At 56.8% G+C, this 16,909-nt stretch overlaps 8 protein-coding genes across 8 annotated transcripts; 5 read left to right on the top strand and 3 right to left on the bottom strand.

Annotated features, from left to right (window-relative positions):
- Positions 1-353: 353 nt before the first annotated feature.
- On the bottom strand, positions 354-1,287 carry WHR41_07707 (uncharacterized protein). Its single transcript, XM_069376311.1, has 3 exons — positions 1,102-1,287; positions 1,012-1,048; positions 354-894 (listed from the first exon to the last, which is right to left on the bottom strand). Exons 1-3 carry the CDS (start codon positions 1,211-1,213, stop codon positions 486-488), a joined length of 558 nt encoding a protein of 185 aa, XP_069226626.1. The 5' UTR covers positions 1,214-1,287; the 3' UTR covers positions 354-485.
- Positions 1,288-1,469: 182 nt separating this feature from the next.
- On the top strand, positions 1,470-4,846 carry WHR41_07706 (uncharacterized protein; the record flags this gene model as incomplete). Its single annotated transcript, XM_069376310.1, has 4 exons — positions 1,470-1,538; positions 1,838-2,172; positions 2,230-4,130; positions 4,190-4,846. The coding sequence occupies exons 2-4, from the start codon at positions 2,043-2,045 to the stop codon at positions 4,844-4,846; spliced, it is 2,688 nt and encodes an 895-aa protein (XP_069226668.1). The 5' UTR covers positions 1,470-1,538; positions 1,838-2,042.
- A 482-nt stretch (positions 4,847-5,328) lies between these two features.
- On the bottom strand, positions 5,329-6,378 carry WHR41_07705 (uncharacterized protein). Its single transcript, XM_069376309.1, has 3 exons — positions 6,210-6,378; positions 5,765-6,159; positions 5,329-5,710 (listed from the first exon to the last, which is right to left on the bottom strand). The coding sequence occupies exons 1-3, from the start codon at positions 6,254-6,256 to the stop codon at positions 5,373-5,375; spliced, it is 780 nt and encodes a 259-aa protein (XP_069226667.1). The 5' UTR covers positions 6,257-6,378; the 3' UTR covers positions 5,329-5,372.
- Positions 6,379-6,408: 30 nt separating this feature from the next.
- On the top strand, positions 6,409-7,324 carry WHR41_07704 (uncharacterized protein). Its single transcript, XM_069376308.1, has 2 exons — positions 6,409-6,832; positions 6,891-7,324. Exons 1-2 carry the CDS (start codon positions 6,515-6,517, stop codon positions 7,233-7,235), a joined length of 663 nt encoding a protein of 220 aa, XP_069226666.1. The 5' UTR covers positions 6,409-6,514; the 3' UTR covers positions 7,236-7,324.
- A 902-nt stretch (positions 7,325-8,226) lies between these two features.
- Positions 8,227-9,453, top strand: WHR41_07703 (uncharacterized protein). Its single transcript, XM_069376307.1, has 2 exons — positions 8,227-9,004; positions 9,060-9,453. The coding sequence occupies exons 1-2, from the start codon at positions 8,436-8,438 to the stop codon at positions 9,250-9,252; spliced, it is 762 nt and encodes a 253-aa protein (XP_069226630.1). The 5' UTR covers positions 8,227-8,435; the 3' UTR covers positions 9,253-9,453.
- Positions 9,335-10,324, bottom strand: WHR41_07702 (uncharacterized protein; the record flags this gene model as incomplete). The annotated part of the gene is made up of 1 exon (XM_069376306.1): positions 9,335-10,324. The coding sequence occupies one exon, from the start codon at positions 10,322-10,324 to the stop codon at positions 9,335-9,337; it is 990 nt and encodes a 329-aa protein (XP_069226629.1).
- A 474-nt stretch (positions 10,325-10,798) lies between these two features.
- Positions 10,799-12,318, top strand: WHR41_07701 (uncharacterized protein). The gene is made up of 4 exons (XM_069376305.1): positions 10,799-11,105; positions 11,163-11,504; positions 11,558-12,076; positions 12,128-12,318. Exons 1-4 carry the CDS (start codon positions 11,000-11,002, stop codon positions 12,157-12,159), a joined length of 999 nt encoding a protein of 332 aa, XP_069226628.1. The 5' UTR covers positions 10,799-10,999; the 3' UTR covers positions 12,160-12,318.
- Positions 12,319-15,796: 3,478 nt separating this feature from the next.
- WHR41_07700 (uncharacterized protein) lies at positions 15,797-16,738 on the top strand (the record flags this gene model as incomplete). The annotated part of the gene is made up of 1 exon (XM_069376304.1): positions 15,797-16,738. One exon carries the CDS (start codon positions 15,797-15,799, stop codon positions 16,736-16,738), a length of 942 nt encoding a protein of 313 aa, XP_069226627.1.
- Positions 16,739-16,909: the final 171 nt, after the last annotated feature.

The following is a 16,909-nucleotide window of genomic DNA, read 5'->3' as shown; positions in this document are numbered from 1 at the left end:
CAATCAGTTTGGAGAGCTCCAGCGAGTGATCGGCCCGGCGCCAGGGTCCTGGCTTTGTCCTACGGCCTTAAAACATGGTGACAACCTTGAACATACGATTTCTCTCGCACGACTCACATGCCGGTGTTTGATATTCGTCTGAGCGTTCACGACGAGCAGGCCTGCAAAGCATCACTTTTTACATGCTCCCATTCCCCAGATCAATGAACGGGGGATGCTTCACCCACCGCTTGTCCGCCAGCCGCGGCCGATCAGGGTCTCCGACTTCAGATCATTTATTACTTGACGATTAAGGGAAGCGCCTAGGTACTCTGAGGGAATTCCTCGTGGTACCACTCTCCCATGATCGCGGGCATCTCTGAAGTGATTTCCCATACGTTGGTTCAGAGCTGAGTTCCAATACAAAGCATACTTAGACCAACCACATTGCCATAACATACACAAACTCACTCGCTAATCCGTGGCTCCTACTGCAAGCGGTCTTTCTACTCCTTCTTTCCAGACTTGCCAGTGAAGTCCCAGTTGTTCAAGTAGCCAGAGCCAGCGCTCAGGTAGGTGGCGAAGCTCAACCAGCCCAAGTAGGGAACAAGCGCATAGCCGGCGCGCTCGTCGACCTGACCCCAGATGTAGATCAACCAGCCGGTAAGGCCAGTGAGCGCAACGATGTCGGCGGTGGCCTCGATGGGTCGCTTGAAACCGAAGTTCAGCGGCATGAACGCCATGTTAAGACCAAGCTGCAGCGTGTAGAGGGTGGCGCCGTGCTTTGCGAGCTGGACGGTCTGCGGGTTGGCGCTGGTGGCGCCCACGGTCCAGGCGCGGTGAGCGGCGTAGCCCATGAGGCCGTAGAGGACCGTCCAGGCAGGGCCGAAGAGCCATGCGGGAGGGCTTCCGGGGCTGGGAGGGTGATGTGGTTAGATTGTAGCTTGCATGACAGTGGACTTGATTGATGATTTACTGGAGAAATGTTAGCTTGGGCTTCGTGAAACTTGCAAATCATGCTGGGGACTCACCGGTCGCTTCAAGGTGGCGTATTGATCCTTTGTTTGCGCTAAAGGCTGTTAATATCAGGCTATCCATGGTCATACATCTGTGTGTCCGTACTACGAGTCGCGAAGCCCACTGCAGTGCCCGCGGCGATGGGCAGCAGGATGGACGCCGGCGCGCTCTCAAAGAAGATCGCCGGCAGGGTCAGCGAGGGGATGTAGGTGGTCATGTTGGCGCGCGATTAGCTATACAGGAATGCGGTGCTATCTTGCGTATGAGACCAGACCCGCAACACCAGGCAGCGTGTCTTCCTGTACGCGCCGTCGGTCCATGCTTGCTTGCCGGCGCAGCCGAGCGCCGCGGCGGGCCAGCCGAGCAGCCCCAGGCTTCGTCTCCGCGAGCACGAGCTGCCCTGTCTCCACGCCGAGCACGCCCAGCTGCCGCTCTCCAAGTCGCTGCTACAACCTCCGCCCTCTCACCACTCACGACACCTCAGCCGCTCCGACACCAGCGCGCGCGAGGCCACCACCGCCGCCCTCTCACACGTCCATTCTGTCAGTTGCTCTCCCCTTTCGCGTCTTCTTCCTTCCGGGCCCAGCCGCCTGCTACACTGCACCATTGTCCTCCTCCCCGCCGCGCCGCCCGACACCCATGCCGCCGACGCCTCGCAGTCGTCGGACGCTGATGGCGTCCGCTACTGCGGCGGCGGTGCTTGCGACTGCGATCTTCTTTGATCTTCTTTGATCTCTTCTATCATTCATTTCTGCTACCTCTTTTCACTGCTGCTGCTCTTATTATTGTCGCTCGTCGTACCATTGGCGCTCGTTTGTCCACTTCTAACGGCGGCAAACAGTCCTCCCATCCTTCCTCCGTCTTTTACGACTTGCGCACCTTGCGCCGCACCGACAACGACAATCACCGAGCGCTTTCCATTGGACATCACACCGCGTGACGTCTGACCTTGGTGCACTGCCACACCTCACTTCGGCTGATGGAGCTCAGCCGCCGCTGAAAGAACATCCTTCTGAATCCGACCGATAACCGCTCATTACTTCGCCATGGATACCTACAGCAATTACTCGCGTGGCACTCCCGATCCTGCGCCTCTGTCGCGCGTCTCCACGCGCGAGCGTGACGACTACCGATCATCCGACCCTTACCGCGACAGACGCCGCTCTCCGCAGCCTGGTGAGTTCCGCAACAGATACCGTCGTTCTACTCACCGCTTCAGCTTACGATTCCGAGACCGTCGCCGTGACCGCGATGATCGTGACCGCAGAGACCGCCGCCGCTCCCGCTCGCCTGCTGCGATCGACCGTTACCAGCCCGATCGCGTCCCGCGCGACGACTACTATTCGCGCCGTGACGATGACCGCAGCGACCGTCGCGACCGCCGTCGCTCTTCTCCCGACCGCATGGGCGCCGGCACCATCGACCGATACGTCCCGAATCAGCCAGATGCCGCGCCTGTACTCGTCAATCCACTCCCAGACCCCATGAAACTGGAATTCCAAGTCGGCTTCACTTGGTTCGCGGAATGGTGGCGCGCGGAACAACGTGTCAAGGAAGAGAAGGACTACGCGAAGACCGGGCGCCGCGCTCCCCTCAAGGGTGATCGTGAGATGCGCGCGGACCGGGAGGCGGAGAGACCAAAGATCCAGGCTGCGTACGATCTGTACAAAGAGAATCTGCAAAAGCAACAGGCTCAGACATTTGTGCGCCTGCACAAACATGAGGATTGGTTCCGCGAACGCTACGTGCCTGAGGTCCACGAGCCTTTCCGCTCCAAGCTGATGGATTTCCGCAAAGGCCTCTTCGAGCAGTGGGAACAGGATTTGAGCAACGGTACATTTGATGAGTTCACATTGGAGGGTATTTACAAATCCGAGTCTAATGGACTCGGCGGGATCCTTGAAAAGGAGGAAGGAGAGACGAGCGCAGCTGCAGAAGTTCTTGGTGTCGGCGATTTGCTCCCGTTGCGAGGTGGAGACATTCGCGACCAGGTTGCCCAGCTGCCCACACTTCTGATCAAGACCATTGGTCCCACTGTGACACGTGAGAAGCTCGAAGCTTTCGCGAAGGAACACCTTGGAGAAGATGAGGGTGGCTACAAGCACCTTTCTCTCTCCGATCCAAACCCATTGAAGCGTTGCCACCGCATGGGATGGATCATTCTCAACCCTGAGCCCTCTCGCGAGGAGGAGATGCCAGACTCCCGACCGGAAGAGAACGGCGAAGAGGGTGAGCAGGGTGAGGATGGTGAGAATAAAACGAGTAAACCTGACAACCTGCTCACAACGAGCGAGCGTGGTCTAGACAAAGTGAATGGGAAGACGATTGAGGACTCTGAGCGCGGGAACTTCACTGTTCACTGCGCTCTCCACCGCCCTCCGGATGCTCCGCGCAAGAAGGCGTTGTGGGACCTGTTCTCAGCGCCTGAGCGTATCCAGCGCGACTTGGACCTTGCCACTCGCCTCGTTCGCAAGCTGGACAATGAGTTGGGTGAGGAGTACTTTGGTGTGGCGAAGATTGAGGAGCGCGTCCACCAGCTGGCTGAGAGCGGCCAGCTGCAGCCTGCTGCCCCGACCAAGCCCGCTCAGAACCCTGACGACATGGACGAAGGCGAAGAAGAAGAGGAAGGCATGATCGAGGAGGACGAGACCGACGATGAGGAGTTGCTCATGAAGAAGAAGAAGCTGGATCTCCTCGTGGAGTATCTGCGCCGCGTCTACAACTTCTGCTTCTTCTGTGTCTTCGAGTCTGACTCCGTGCACGAGCTCCAGCGCAAGTGCCCTGGTGGCCATCTCCGCCGCCCGCGTGCTTCTCTCACAAGTGCCGCGAAGGAGACCGCCCGCGCCTCTGCGTCAGGCGAAGCTTTCCCTCTGAGGAAGAACAGCAAAGACGCGAAGAACGAGGACGGTAAAGCCGACGCTGGCGAGGAAGGTGAGATGGAGCCTGAGAGTCCGACCGAGGAGCGTAAAGCACCGAAGCCTTCTGTTCGTAACACGCAGCAGCTTCAGCGTGCGTACAACTGGGTCAAGACATTTGAGGAGAAGATTCTTCAAATCCTGGAGCCGGAGAACGTCAACGTTCGCAAGATCGGAGGCGTGCCGGTGGAGGAGGGTATCGAAGAAGAATTGAGCAAGGTGAGAGGGCTCTCTACCTCTGTTGTTGCAAAATGTATCATGTTACTGACCAAAAGCAGTTCGTCAAACAAGAGGACACCAACAAATTCCGTTGCAAAGTCCCCGAATGCACAAAGCTGTTTAAGAGCGAAGAGTTTTGGCGCAAGCACGTCGAGAAGCGCCACGAAGACTTCCTGGCACGCGTCCGCTCCGACCTCGAGCTCGTCAACACCTACGTCCTCGACCCAGCCCACATCGCCCCGAGCAGGAGCGACGCCAACTCCAACGGCCACTTCCCCATCGGCAACGGCGGCCAGCCCACAGGCACCCCCCGCGGCTTCTCGCTCGGCGGCCAGTTCCCAATGGGCTTCCCCATGGCTGCCGGCATGCCCAACTCTGTCGCGCCGGGCGGATTCGCGGCTCCAGGCACGTTCGCGCCCGGCATGGCGGCTGCCTGGGGCCCGCCGGGTTCCGCCACCAACCCCGTGCCCGGCATGATGGGCGGCGTGGGACCCATGCGCCATGGCGGCCGCTACTCCAACGGCGGCTACCGCATGGCGAACCCGTACGCTCGCCCGGACGGCCGCGGCCGCCAGCCTAGCTTCGGCAGCGCGAGAGGTTTCGAGGGCGGGTTGGTTGGGCCGCCGCAGGCGACTGCGGGCAGGAGCTTGAGGAGCTATGAGGACTTGGATGCTGCGGGTGGGGAGAAAGAGGCGCCGGCGGAGTTGGATTACTAGGTTTGAAAGTGGAGGTGATTTCCTTCTGCTGCTGCTCCGAAGGTGGGCGTTGGGCTGGACTTGCGTAAGAGAAAAGTGGTTGTAAGAACGCGGGGCGATCGCGTCGTTTGCCCCGGAAAAGCATGTGGTCACTGCGCCACTCGAGAGCTGTTTGTTACAGATCTCTCTACACAACACACGCCATGATGGCGATTTTCTTTATGTCGTTTGTAGGATGAAGCTCCACCCCAAATGGGATCAAGTGCGGGCATGTACTCAAGTTCAGCTATTATCCGCCTGGAGAGCTGAAATGCTGGGACACACAAGATTGGATCATTTTGGAGCGGCCGGGAGCGGAGCAATCGGGTGTTTGCTGTAGCCGTACGATAGGACCAAAGCATGATGCTTTTCAAACTCACTGCGGAATCACTTCAACGTGCGTTTGAATGTTTCTCTCTATTCACCGAATCATAATTCACGGTGTGGTCAAAGAGTAAAATAAGTATCGGGGCAATTCAGGCTTCAGATGTGACACATTGATCTATCTCTATACACCAAGCTTTTCCAACAACCGATCCTCGACACCCTCCAAAATATACCTATGATCGATGACTTCCAAGTTCTCGCCCTCGGCATTGAACAGCTTCTCCGGATCCTCCGCGCCGCCCATCGGGTTGGCGCCCATCTGCGCCTGCTGCATCTGCTGCGTCATCTGGTTGGCCGCGTTCTTGCTGCCGAGGATGAAGTTGTAGACGGGCTGCAGGCCGAAAAGCGTCAGGAAGTACCAGGACAGCGACGAGACCCATCGCACGTCCAAATCGCGCGTGCCCACGCCGGCTTGCAGCATTTGCTTGAATTGGGGCGTGAGGGGGAAGGGGAGTTTCACTGTAGTGGTTGTCAGCACGACGCCCGTGGTATAGAAATGAGGGGTGTCCTTACTGATCACGTATCCACTGAAGAAAGCATTGATCCAGCCCATGATCAAGCTCTGCGGCACCATCATCGCGACATTGCCCTTCATCATGCCCATCATGCCCTCCATCATCGCGGGGTCGCTCATGGGATTCGGCCTGGCCTTGCCCCTCGCGTCCGGGTCAGCGAGGAACTTGCCCTCCTTCGCGCCCTCGAGGAAGGCCTCCTTGCGGCGCTCGAAGGCCGCTTTCGAGACCTGCTGGTAGTTGTTGCGGAGGTTCTGGGCGCGCTGCAGCGAGCGCTGCTCGCGGATTTTCGGCAGGGGCTGGCGCTTGGGCGTCGATTGGAGCAGTGTGCTGAGGTAGTGGCGGAGCACGCCGGTCAGGATCATGACTACGGTGATCGGGAGGAGGATCCAGTAGCTGCGGGAGGATGTCAGTGATGTCCTGTTGTCGCGGCGGGGTGGGCGTACAAGAGCGCAGGATCCCGGTGGATCTGCTGTTCCACCAGGCCGGCCATGGTTGCGAGTTGGAGAGAGGGTGGTGGTCGAAGGGTGAGGCGGCAATCGGGTCGAGTCGAGGTGCGGTTGCGCTCGTCCTGACTTGACCTCCAGCTTCACATGCAGCGGATCCGCAACGCCAAGCGAAGCCGAACGCTAGCTGTCCTCCACCAAGCAGCTTCAATGTTGCGATCAACACACGGCTCACGTACAACCTGAAAAGGATTGCCTTCAAACTCGGTTGCCCTATTCAGTCAGAGGCTCTGGAACTTGCAATCATGGCGGAAACCAAGATATCGCCGTACTCTCTTCCCGACCTCAAGAATACGACCGACGACGCGCTGGGCAACTACCTTCGCGGCATTGGCTTTAAGCAGGACAACACCAAGACCGACGTCAAGCTTGTCGTCGGCTATACTGCTGTGGCTATCGCTGGAGCAACTTTCGTGGCAGACTACAAGCTCGGCTGGGAAGCGACAAAAGGCTGGACCGCTGTCGCTGTGGCCGCATATGCAATTCTGAACGGCTTCTTTACGTACTGGCTCTGGTTTGTGGAGAAGGGGTTGGTGTTCGAGGGTAGCAAAGATGGCAAGAGAGTGCGTTACATTGTCCTTCGGCGACAGATCACATGAGACGCTAACACATTACAACCAGGTCTCCATCCAATCTAAGACCAACAAGCACGACCCGACCTACTATCTCGACGTCACAACTTCCTCCTCCTCTTCCACCCCCAGCACAAGACAGATCAAAACACCCTTCACAACCTGGTTCACAGCAGACGGATACTTTGTCGCAAAGCCATTCCAGCAATGGATCGCCAGCAGCATAGAGGCAGTCGGTGATGTTGACCAGAAGAGCGCCCTCCGCGACGAGCGCGATGAGCTCGCTGCTCCGGGACCTCAGACGAAACTCACTGCTTCAGCATCGCTTGGTGAGACCCAAGATGTAGCTGAGACTACGAGCAAGAGCAGCAAGAAAGCGAAGAAGCGAGGCTAGAAGACAAGGCTGTCTGGTTTTGATACTGAAAGCAAGGCGTTAATCATGATCCAATACCCAATTCAATATCCACGAGCAGTCAAAATCTGTGCTTCGTTCATCTGGGTGCTTCCTTCTCGCGCTTCTTTCATTGCCCGCCAAACCATCCCAGCATCCCACCCCCAAGAGCCAAGTTAACCACAATAAACGGCCAGTGGTCCCATTCTCGTTGCCCCAATTGCAGCCGAGTAGCCCAACCGTCCACGGCGGGTGCAACTGAGCCAGCTACCATTATCCATCCAAGCACTTCGCGGTTACCAAAATACCGTGCGGCGAGCACGAAGAGCCCTAGGGCTAAGTCTCGGCCGCCGAACATTCGCATCAGATTATCGACGACCTTTTGCGCTTCGGCATCTTTTGGGCTTGGAAAGTGGAGCAGTTTGAGCATGTGGCGTGGACGGAGCATCGCGGTGATTCCGAGCGTTGTAGGGATTAGACTAATCACTGCGGCTGTGTTGGGTAGCAGTTGCGAGTCTGGAGAAAGTATGGAGGATGCCATTGTCTTGAGGTTTGATCCGCTGTTTGCGTTCGAAGGAGGATCAATGCTTCTTGATCGTTTAAAGACAGGAATCTCAAGTAGCTTGCGATGCCATCAGTGCGACCATGGCTCACAGCTCTTATATACGCTGAGCTTTCCTTGTACCTCTCACCACACCTCCCACCTCCATCACATATCCGTGTCAGCAAATCACACCACTCACCTCCAGTGAACATGGGCTCAACGCCAGGCATCTTCGATCGGCATTTCGACAGAGTCAGCTTGTCTGCCAACGTTGCTCTCATTCAATAAATTGTGAAAGAACGTAAAAGATCAAGATAAACAATTCTCGCCCATCGCAGGGTCAACCGCCCACGGCTTTCCCCGCGCAAACGACCCCACCAACACCACCACTCCACGCTTCTAGAATCCACACGGACGCCACTTTATTTTAGCCGGGCTGACTCCACTTACACTTCCACCAAGGGCAAACCGACCCCGTGACCCCAAGCCAATAGCTCCCCACAGCAGGGCCGAGTGGAGGAGAAGACGGCAACGGGGCATTGCGAGCCGACATGGCATTCTTTCAAAGGCCGAGCATGCCGAAGTGCCAAATGTTTTCCAACCCGTCCACCCAGACAAACCCTTGCTCTTGAAGGATTCACTCCTACAATACAGCCAAGATGGGCCGCGAAAACGACATGCAAGGCAAGGTCTTCGCGATCACCGGCGGCGCGTCAGGCATCGGGCTCGCGACGGCCCAGATCCTCCACGCCCGCGGCGCGAGCGTAGGAATCGGGGACATCGACCCTGCAGCGCTCGAGACCGCCCGCAAGACATTCCAGCAGGCCTCGGATCGTGTCCTCTTCACGCCCCTCGACGTCAGCAAACGCTCCTCCGTCGACTCCTGGATCGCCGCCATCGTCGAGAGATTCGGCAAGCTCGATGGCGCCGCTAACTCCGCGGGCGTGATCGGCAAGCACCATGGCACGCGCAAGCTGGAGGACATTGAGGACGACCAGTGGGATCTCATCATGGGCGTGAACTTGACGGGCATGTTCTACTGTATGCGCGCGGAGCTGGCGGCGATCAAAGGCCCCGGGAGCGTGGTTTGCGTGAGCTCGGTGCAGGGGACCATTGGCTTTGCGAAGCACGCTGCGTATGCGGCAAGCAAGCATGGTATTTTGGGGCTCGTGAGGAGTGCGGCCAAGGAGGTTGGGGAGAGGAATGTTAGGGTGAATGCTGTGAATCCGTAAGTTGATTTTGTTTCGTCAAGTTGAGGATATGGAGCTAACTGTTTTTCGCAGGGGCTCGATCGAAACACCTCTCATGCACAAGCGTAACGCTCTGGAGGATGTCGATCAAAGCTACCACCAGACTCCGATTGATCGCTTAGGCACTTCAGAAGAATGCGGCAACCTCATCTCGTGGCTTTTGAGCGACGAGGCTTCATTCGTCACTGGTGCTACATACTCCGTGGACGGTGGTTGGGCGTGCTGAAGCAATAACCAATCCATCTTTTAAAAACAAGAATCGCCAAACTTCGTGACTATTCAACCATTCTATGCCTCCTTGACTGTATCTACTCTTGAGGGACCGCAAGTTTAATCTTGCCCTGCTCATCATACACAATCTCCCTGATCTTCACGCAACGCAAGTGGTTCTTGCCCGAAATACTTGTGTCGTGGTAGAAGAGATACCACTTGCCCTTGAACTCAGCAATCGAGTGATGGGTCGTCCAACCCTTTACCGGCTCCAAAATGCGGTCCTGGTATGTAAAAGGGCCAAGTGGGGAATCGCCAATCGCGTAAGCCAGGTAGTGCGTGTCTCCGGTCGAGTAGGAGAAGTAGTATTTGCCATTGTACTTGTGCATCCAGGCGGCCTCGAAGAAACGCCTGTCGTGCTTGCTGGCGTGGATCGGCTTGCCGTCTGTGTCGTTGATGACAAGGTCCTGCACGTCGCTGGAGAAGGTGTGCATGTCGTCGCTCAGCTTGGCCACGCGAGGCATGAGCGCAGGCTCGTCGCCGCTGGCCTCCATGGTCTCGTATGCCTCGCGCTTGAATTCGCCGGTGCGCCAGCATTGAAGCTGACCGCCCCAGATGCCACCGAAGTAGAGGTAGGCCTGACCGTCGTCGTCGACAAAGCTGGCAGGGTCGATACTGTAACTGCCAGGGATGGGCTCCGGGTCGGGCTTGAAGGGGCCTTCGGGCTGGTCACCGACGGCCACGCCGATTCTGAAGATGCCCTCCCTATCTCTGGCAGGGTAGTAGAGGTAGAATTTTCCATTCTTCTCGGCGGCATCCGGAGCCCAGAGCTGCTTGTCGACCCAGGGGATATCCTCAGCCTTGAGCACGACGCCGTGGTCGGTGACGGGGCCCTCGACATTGGGCATGGAGAAGACGTGGTAGTCGTTCATGTCGTACTGATCTCCATTGTCGTTGTCTTGGATATCAGTCTCCCTGTCGTGAGACGGGTAGATGTAGAGTTTCCCATTGAAGACATGAGCACTCGGGTCTGCTGTGAAGAGGTGGCTGACGATGGGACTAGGGTCCTTCTGAGTGGGGTCGGTCATGTTTGCGGTGTTGTGTGTCGGAGTATCGGAGATTGACTTCACAAAAGACTACACTGCGGAACCTAGACCTTATACTTACCGTCCTACCTCTTGAGCCGGGAATTGAGGCTTGAGCTTGTACAGGGAAGCAAGCGTTTAGCCTAATGAGCAATGGGTGGAGCGTGAAGACAAGAAAGGACAGTCTCGGACTCTTGGGAGTTGCTCGGCGGTATCAGTACGCTCTTTGGCGCCTGAATACAGCCTTCGAGATTTACCATGAAGCGAGGTCGCAAGAAAGAGACTCCTTGCCGCATTATTGCAAGTTGCCATGGCGTAGGAGGATGTGAGTGGTGCCACGGCTGCCTGGGCTGGAAGGCGAGATGCCGAGGTCCAATCGGCGCTCGCCTGCCCACCAGCGTGCAACTTCAGCAAGCTGCAAAGGAGTCCATCCTGCCGCAGGCTGTCACAATAACGCAATCGCCGTACGGCTTGTCGAGAGTACTCATGCTAGAATGTCTTTGAGTCGATGTTGGAGGTGAGAATTAGGACTCCGGCGTGTGTGCCGGGCTCCACGATCTCAATGACATCAATGATGTTAGACGTCATCATGAGATGCCTCTCTGTGGAGTCGACGAGGCATGGTCCTCCATTGATATCGTAATAGGAGGCAGTTAGCATAGAATCACCGTCTCAACAATGCTATCCTTCTTCGCAAAATCAGCACCCAGCGCACTCAGACCATTAGCATCTACAACCTCGAAGCCAGCTTTCACTATCATCCAGAACCGAGCCATGTCTTCTTGTGAGTACGACGCATGTCGATACGATAAGATATGGAAAGCTGCTGACATCCCAGAAGCTCAGCGTACCAACGAGCAGCTGAAGGCTAGTACTCTATTCGATGTCTCCCACCTTACTGCCGTCGTCACGGGCGGCGGCACTGGCATTGGCCTCATGATCACACAGGCTCTTGTCTCGAACGGCGCGAAGGTTTACATCACAGGAAGACGCAAGGAAGTTCTGGAGAGCACAGTAAAGACGTACAACTCTGGCCCGGGTAGCTTGCACGCCCTTCCAGGCGATGTCAGCAGCAAAGAGGGCGCCATTCAGCTCGCCAAGGATCTTGAGGCGAAGGAGCCGAATGGCTTCCACCTGTTAGTGAACAATGCTGGTATTGCACGAGACGATAACACAAAGTTCTGTGAGTGGCCAGCATGAATCAATCAAGCCAGACTTTGAACTAACGAGCTGCAGCCGCGAACGGCCAGCCTGAAATGACGGACGCCAATGCCATCAGCAAGCACTTCCTCCGTTCAGAGGACTCCCAGTGGGCGGAGACTTTCAAGACCAATGTCGCTGGTCAGTACTTCATGGCCATGGCCATGCTGCCTCTCCTCGCCAAGGGCCGAGATGTCACCCCTGGATACACGTCCCAGGTCGTCAACGTCAGCTCCATCAGCGGCCAAATGAAGGGATCTAGCAATGGCCAGTTCGCCTACGCCTCCTCGAAGGCAGCTTTCACCCACGTTGGCCGTATGCTTGCAACAACGTTTAAGGACTGCAAGGTCCGCGTTAACACCATTGCACCGGGCATCTTCCCTTCTGAGATGACGACCGGAAAGAGCAATGAGCAGAACAAGTCTGAGCTTTCCACAAAGATCGGCAACCCGGCCGGCAGAGGCGGCCACGACAGCGATATGGCAGCCACAATCCTTTTCTTGGCCGGCAATGGCGGCTTGTTCTACAACGAGCAGATTCTTTACCCTGATGGAGGTAAGAAGTATCATCCAATGACAAATGACATCTTGACTGACACAAAGTAAGGCTCTACTCTTGCCCAGCCAGCAGCGAAGTAACGGATGGACGACTTTCATGAAATGTACAGTATTGCATACCTACCTCGGTGGGCATATGACCTTTAGGGAGTGGTAAAGATTGGCAGCAGCCCATTGAAAAGTGCTTTCTCACAGATACTCGAGTAATGTAACCTCAATCAACCCATTTTCTCACTTCCATCGTAGGAATACTTCTTCCCATTGGCCAACTCCCCCGGATGCGTGCTGAACCCGGCTGCCGTCACTGCAGTACTCTGTCCAGGGCACCGCAGACATTCACCCATGATATTAGTAGCCCGAGTGATCAAATGCGTGGTCTAGGCGGTTCACTTGACAACGACCAGCAACATGAACAGGTTTTCGTCCCATCTAAAATTTGGACTGCAACAACATACCGATCTCACGATTCGCGAGGATAACTCCAATTTCCTCTCGTTGATCACAAGCCCGGATTCGGCAACCTCCTAGCGACAATTACCACTCGATCAACAAAGAAACTATCTTCAACCAGCAACAATGGACTCGAGCGCGGGCCTTCTCGTCTCGCTCCAGCGAGTCTGCGTGTTGGTATGTACACCATACATGGTGGAAAGATAACCATGCGCTGGTATTCTGACATTTTACAGAGCGCTCCCATCATCGTCGGGGCCTTCATTGCGGCCCTGGCCGCCTATTTCTTTGGTGCATATAGCACCGACGATACCACCGACGCCGTCGCCGCCACAATCGACCGATTCGTACTTTGTTTTGCGGCCCTCTTGGGCAGCTGGGCGTACTACCAGACCCATCATGAAGAGGTGGGTAAGCTTTTCAGTGGATGGGAGGGGTTCGCCCAGGCCGTGAGTCTCATCATTGGCCGCGCCGCAGTTAGCTTGGCCCAGTTCGTGCTGGTCATTCTGGGCATATTGGCGCAACTAGTCCTGCTTGCTGGCCGTATCACCCTCCGCCTCGTCCACGGCCTTCGTGCTGTTGTCAGAGATCTCCAAGAGGCATTGCGCCCGGCCGCCACTGAGATCTATGTTCTGTACGACACAGCCAACCACGGACACCTCGCCAACCTCACCCGGCAGCAATTGAGAGCGGCGCGAGCCACGCTTGCTTACTATATCCGCTGGGGAGTAGCGATCGGCTTCGTCCTGCTGATTATCTCTGGCCCGCCCACCGAGAACGACACCTCAGTAGCGCCAGAACCAGCGATCCGACCCTACGTGGTCCCGGACTGGGTCATCAAAGCGCTGCCCGAGAACCGGCCTCGCGACGGCAGCAGCAGCCATTACAGACCCGACGATTACCCCGCTGCCAAGTGGAATGTCGAGTCTGACGAGGAGGGTTACAGACTTCTCAGCACCACTGGAGACTCGACCGAGACGACCTGGCACTCCAAGAGCACCACGGTGATGCCTGAGACCAGCGGTGTTGAGCCAATGGTGACGGCCGAGCCGGCGACCGCCGGCATTGCCGTCGAAAGGTCGCTCGGACACAAGGCAGATGCGTTTTGTGCTGTCTGCAGGCAGAGACACTGCTGTAAGGTTGCAAAGGAAGCTGTGAGGAGGATTCGTTGAGCTGGTTTGCTAAGAGCGCACAAGAGAGCAGAAGGCTCTCAGTGTCAATGAAACCTTGTTCACGAAGGCAGCGGACTATACCGCCTTAATTCTCTGGAGATACACGCACTCGACCTCATCAGAAACGTCCAGAATGGACGTACTTACATGATCCTGGAGAAAAACGTTATCATGACCCTTATCACAATCTGGATCCCCTCGCATAGAGAATACTTAACAGAGGCCACCACCTCTCAGCTCCAAGCCAACAACCAAACTTACGGTTGCACAACCACCGAATCCGGACAAAGAGCTCACCCTAGTCCGCTCTTTGTCCAACCCGCAGAGTCCTGCCGCACTCAGCGGTCAGTAGTGAGCCGCAGCACAAAGGGAACCAAGGCAGAGCCACCATGACCTTCTTCTGCACTTTTGCGCCTTCAGCGCTGTATAGTTTCTTCATAATCAAATTGCGTGCAGTTTGTCAATTCGAGAAGGACAGCAAGTGGTCCCCCCCTTGCATCAGCCACGCGATATTCCTATCTTTACCGGTCGCTATGTTTGCCCCGCCGCCAACCGCCACTCTCTCCCGCGCCGAGATCCAGGCACGCCGCGCTCAGTTACAAGCAAAGCGCGCGAGCGGTACAGGTGGAGCCAGCATCAGCAGTGCGAGCGAATTGGAGCCGAAGGACGCGTCGAGTCCGAAAGCCGATAAGAAGAAACCCAGCAGATTCTCCGGCAACAAGCGGGAAGTCGAGGAGATCAACGAGGCTGACAAAGAGGCCTGGAAGATCAAGAGGCCGGTTACAGGGAAGGCAAAGTCGGCCAGAGAAGGAGGGAGCGGCGTCAGTCTGCCTGCCACGCTGCTACCACCTCCGCCGGCACCACCTGGGCCACCAAGCTTGAATACCGGTAGCGATGCTGGAAGTTTCGTCGAGTCTCTCAGAGGGGATGGTGCGGCTCATTCCCCTGGCGCAGACCGTAAAGGCAGGGCCCCGCCAAAGCGTCCAGCAAGACCTTCCGGAGAGATGTTCCTGAGCCCTCCTTTGTCGTCAACGTCAGATTCGTTTCCTCGTGCACTCACGCCCGAGTCGCTGGCTGCGAGTTCATTTCGAAGCGCGAGTCCGGCTACACCATCTGGGTACAATACACCTCCACCAGTTCCCGGCGCCTTTCCAATGCAGCCGAGTCCGCTCGTCACTCCATATGCGAGCAGCCCAAAGTTACCACCACTCCCGAGCCCGCCAATGCTCCCAGGCTTGTCTTCTCCACCACCTTCCACGCCACCACCGCCTATACCCGCGAAGTCGCCGCTGAGGCGAGGTCGTCCCAACTCGAACCCAGTCAGGTCGACCGCACCGAAAGCGGCGACGCCGAAGAAACAGCACACGCTGTCCGCAGACACCGGCCTCGATGCCGCAATGGCAGGACTCAGAATGCAAGATCCGATATCCATCGGTCAATCAAGAGGTGAGCAACCACGTCCACCTCGTCCCTCTCGCGCGGCCACAGCGCCGGCTGAATTGTCCGTTCTGACTGGTATCAAACCTCTTCAGATCCGCAAGGCGCCGCCAAAGACGGAAGCGTATTCATCGCGAAGTGGGACTGGGAGTAGCAGAGTTCTGTCTCCCAAAGCGACCCCACCGCATGTACATCCGCAAAGAGTCGGCAAGCAAGCTGGAATCCGGCGGCAATTCGTTGCTCACCACAGACGAGGGAGCTCCAGCGCCTCTGCAAGGTTCGGTACCCAGAAGAAGGCGAGGTCCCCAACGTCTCTCGCACCCCCGAAGCAACGCAAAATCAAGGGTGAGACAATGGCCATGCTTCAAACGACTGGGTTCTTCTCAGGAATCAAAACCACGCAGATAGTATCGGCTACCAGCTTTCTGGACAAAGAATTGCCAGAGACACCAAACAGCATCGTCCCAACCCCGACAGAGCTCTATCAGCCTTCTCGCAATTCGCTCCTTGCAGCGCGCAACAGATCACTGAGCGGCGGCAGCGTCAGTCGCAGCCCTCTCTCCGTGGTTGGGGAAACAGATGCAAAGGTGAACAGCTCGCTTGACGCAACGCTATACTTCCCCAGTGAAGACCTCTCTCCGCACCGTCTCACAACAATCATGGAAAACAGACCGCTGTCCGAGAACTCGCCCCCAGCCTCCGGCACCACGACACCAACAGCAACGCAGATCCACCTCCGCGGCGGCTCCGTTGTAACCGTGACGCCACCAGAGCTCACGGCATGGCAAAGATCGATCTACGTTCAAGGCCCTATCCGATTGCCCAAGCCCGTCATCCTGCCACGGAAGAACAGCGTCGCGAGCATGGAGCCGTTCCAGGAAGCCATCGACCGCGTCTACCAGAGCGCGCTGTTCGTGCCCAGGCGGCGGAGCGACGATGCTATCGTTGACGATATCTGCGAATTTTTCGATGACTTTGGCTTCGAAGATGCTGAATGTGAAGGTGCGTTGCTCGCCGTCGAGCCTGAAGAAGCCAACGACGTTGAAGAAATGGACGTAGATGGCGAAAACGATACCACTGGGATCGAGACCGAACGCTTCACTACGCCTCCTGGGTTCCCGCAGCATGGAGATCTCAGTCCGATCGAGAAAGTCGTTGCCAAAGATGTCGTGCAGACCACGATGAGCAAGCCACCAGCGCCCATCATCGCAGAGCCACCCGAGCCCCTCCCGCCTGTGAACAACGAAGAAACCCTCCGGGCGCGCGGAATCGCACGTCTAGCGCAAAGAGCAGCCGAGAAGAGCTCTCAAATCTCGCGGCCGACACCGGACAAGGCGAACCCTGCAATAATGAGCGAAGGGCAATGTGCAATGCTGCCTTTGCTGCCGCCACCGGAGGAGAGCATGCTGGACGCCGTGCTGGAAGCCAGCCAGAGCGGGGAGAACGATTGGTTCGTTGAGGGAGATGTAGGCGGCATGGATTGGGACGATGACGATGATGTCGAGGAGGCGGATGGGGCTTCGTGGATGAATCCTGCATGGAGGCGCAATCGGGGCTTGGCTTGGTTGGGTGGGAGGGGTGGGCTAAGGGCGCAGAGGTGAGGTGTCGAGTTGCTACATGTAGAGCGAGGAGTACTTGGGGATTGCGGGTTGCGAGTTGTTCATTCCATACATGCTCATGAATCTGCTCTTTTTGATGTCAACATCATGCCCATAAATTGAAAACATACCTAGAACTTCAATCTTGGGATATCCTCGTGTGTCGTAGGATTA

Source organism: Cladosporium halotolerans (genome assembly GCF_011745625.1).
Source record: "Cladosporium halotolerans strain TM138-S3 chromosome Unknown Sca34, whole genome shotgun sequence".
NCBI classification, from domain to species: Eukaryota; Fungi; Ascomycota; class Dothideomycetes; order Cladosporiales; family Cladosporiaceae; genus Cladosporium; species Cladosporium halotolerans.
The sequence above is the reverse complement of the archived record's forward strand: the minus strand, read 5'-3'. Positions and strand labels throughout refer to the sequence as shown.

Excerpts from the sequence above, each read along its gene's own strand:
- WHR41_07707 (XM_069376311.1), bottom strand. The coding sequence starts at position 1,213 with ATGACCACCTACATCCCCTCGCTGACCCTGCCGGCGATCTTCTTTGAG. Across the intron at positions 1,049-1,101 it reads AGTGGGCTTCGCGACTCGTA|CGCAAACAAAGGATCAATAC; the intron begins GTACGGACACAC and ends AACAGCCTTTAG. Across the intron at positions 895-1,011 it reads TACGCCACCTTGAAGCGACC|CCCCGGAAGCCCTCCCGCAT; the intron begins GGTGAGTCCCCA and ends TCACCCTCCCAG.
- WHR41_07705 (XM_069376309.1), bottom strand. The coding sequence starts at position 6,256 with ATGGCCGGCCTGGTGGAACAGCAGATCCACCGGGATCCTGCGCTCTT. Across the intron at positions 6,160-6,209 it reads CACCGGGATCCTGCGCTCTT|CTACTGGATCCTCCTCCCGA; the intron begins GTACGCCCACCC and ends ATCCTCCCGCAG. Across the intron at positions 5,711-5,764 it reads CTTCAGTGGATACGTGATCA|TGAAACTCCCCTTCCCCCTC; the intron begins GTAAGGACACCC and ends CAACCACTACAG.
- WHR41_07704 (XM_069376308.1), top strand. The coding sequence starts at position 6,515 with ATGGCGGAAACCAAGATATCGCCGTACTCTCTTCCCGACCTCAAGAAT. Across the intron at positions 6,833-6,890 it reads GTAGCAAAGATGGCAAGAGA|GTCTCCATCCAATCTAAGAC; the intron begins GTGCGTTACATT and ends CATTACAACCAG.
- WHR41_07703 (XM_069376307.1), top strand. The coding sequence starts at position 8,436 with ATGGGCCGCGAAAACGACATGCAAGGCAAGGTCTTCGCGATCACCGGC. Across the intron at positions 9,005-9,059 it reads AGGGTGAATGCTGTGAATCC|GGGCTCGATCGAAACACCTC; the intron begins GTAAGTTGATTT and ends TGTTTTTCGCAG.
- WHR41_07701 (XM_069376305.1), top strand. The coding sequence starts at position 11,000 with ATGCTATCCTTCTTCGCAAAATCAGCACCCAGCGCACTCAGACCATTA. Across the intron at positions 11,106-11,162 it reads GAACCGAGCCATGTCTTCTT|CTCAGCGTACCAACGAGCAG; the intron begins GTGAGTACGACG and ends ACATCCCAGAAG. Across the intron at positions 11,505-11,557 it reads AGACGATAACACAAAGTTCT|CCGCGAACGGCCAGCCTGAA; the intron begins GTGAGTGGCCAG and ends AACGAGCTGCAG.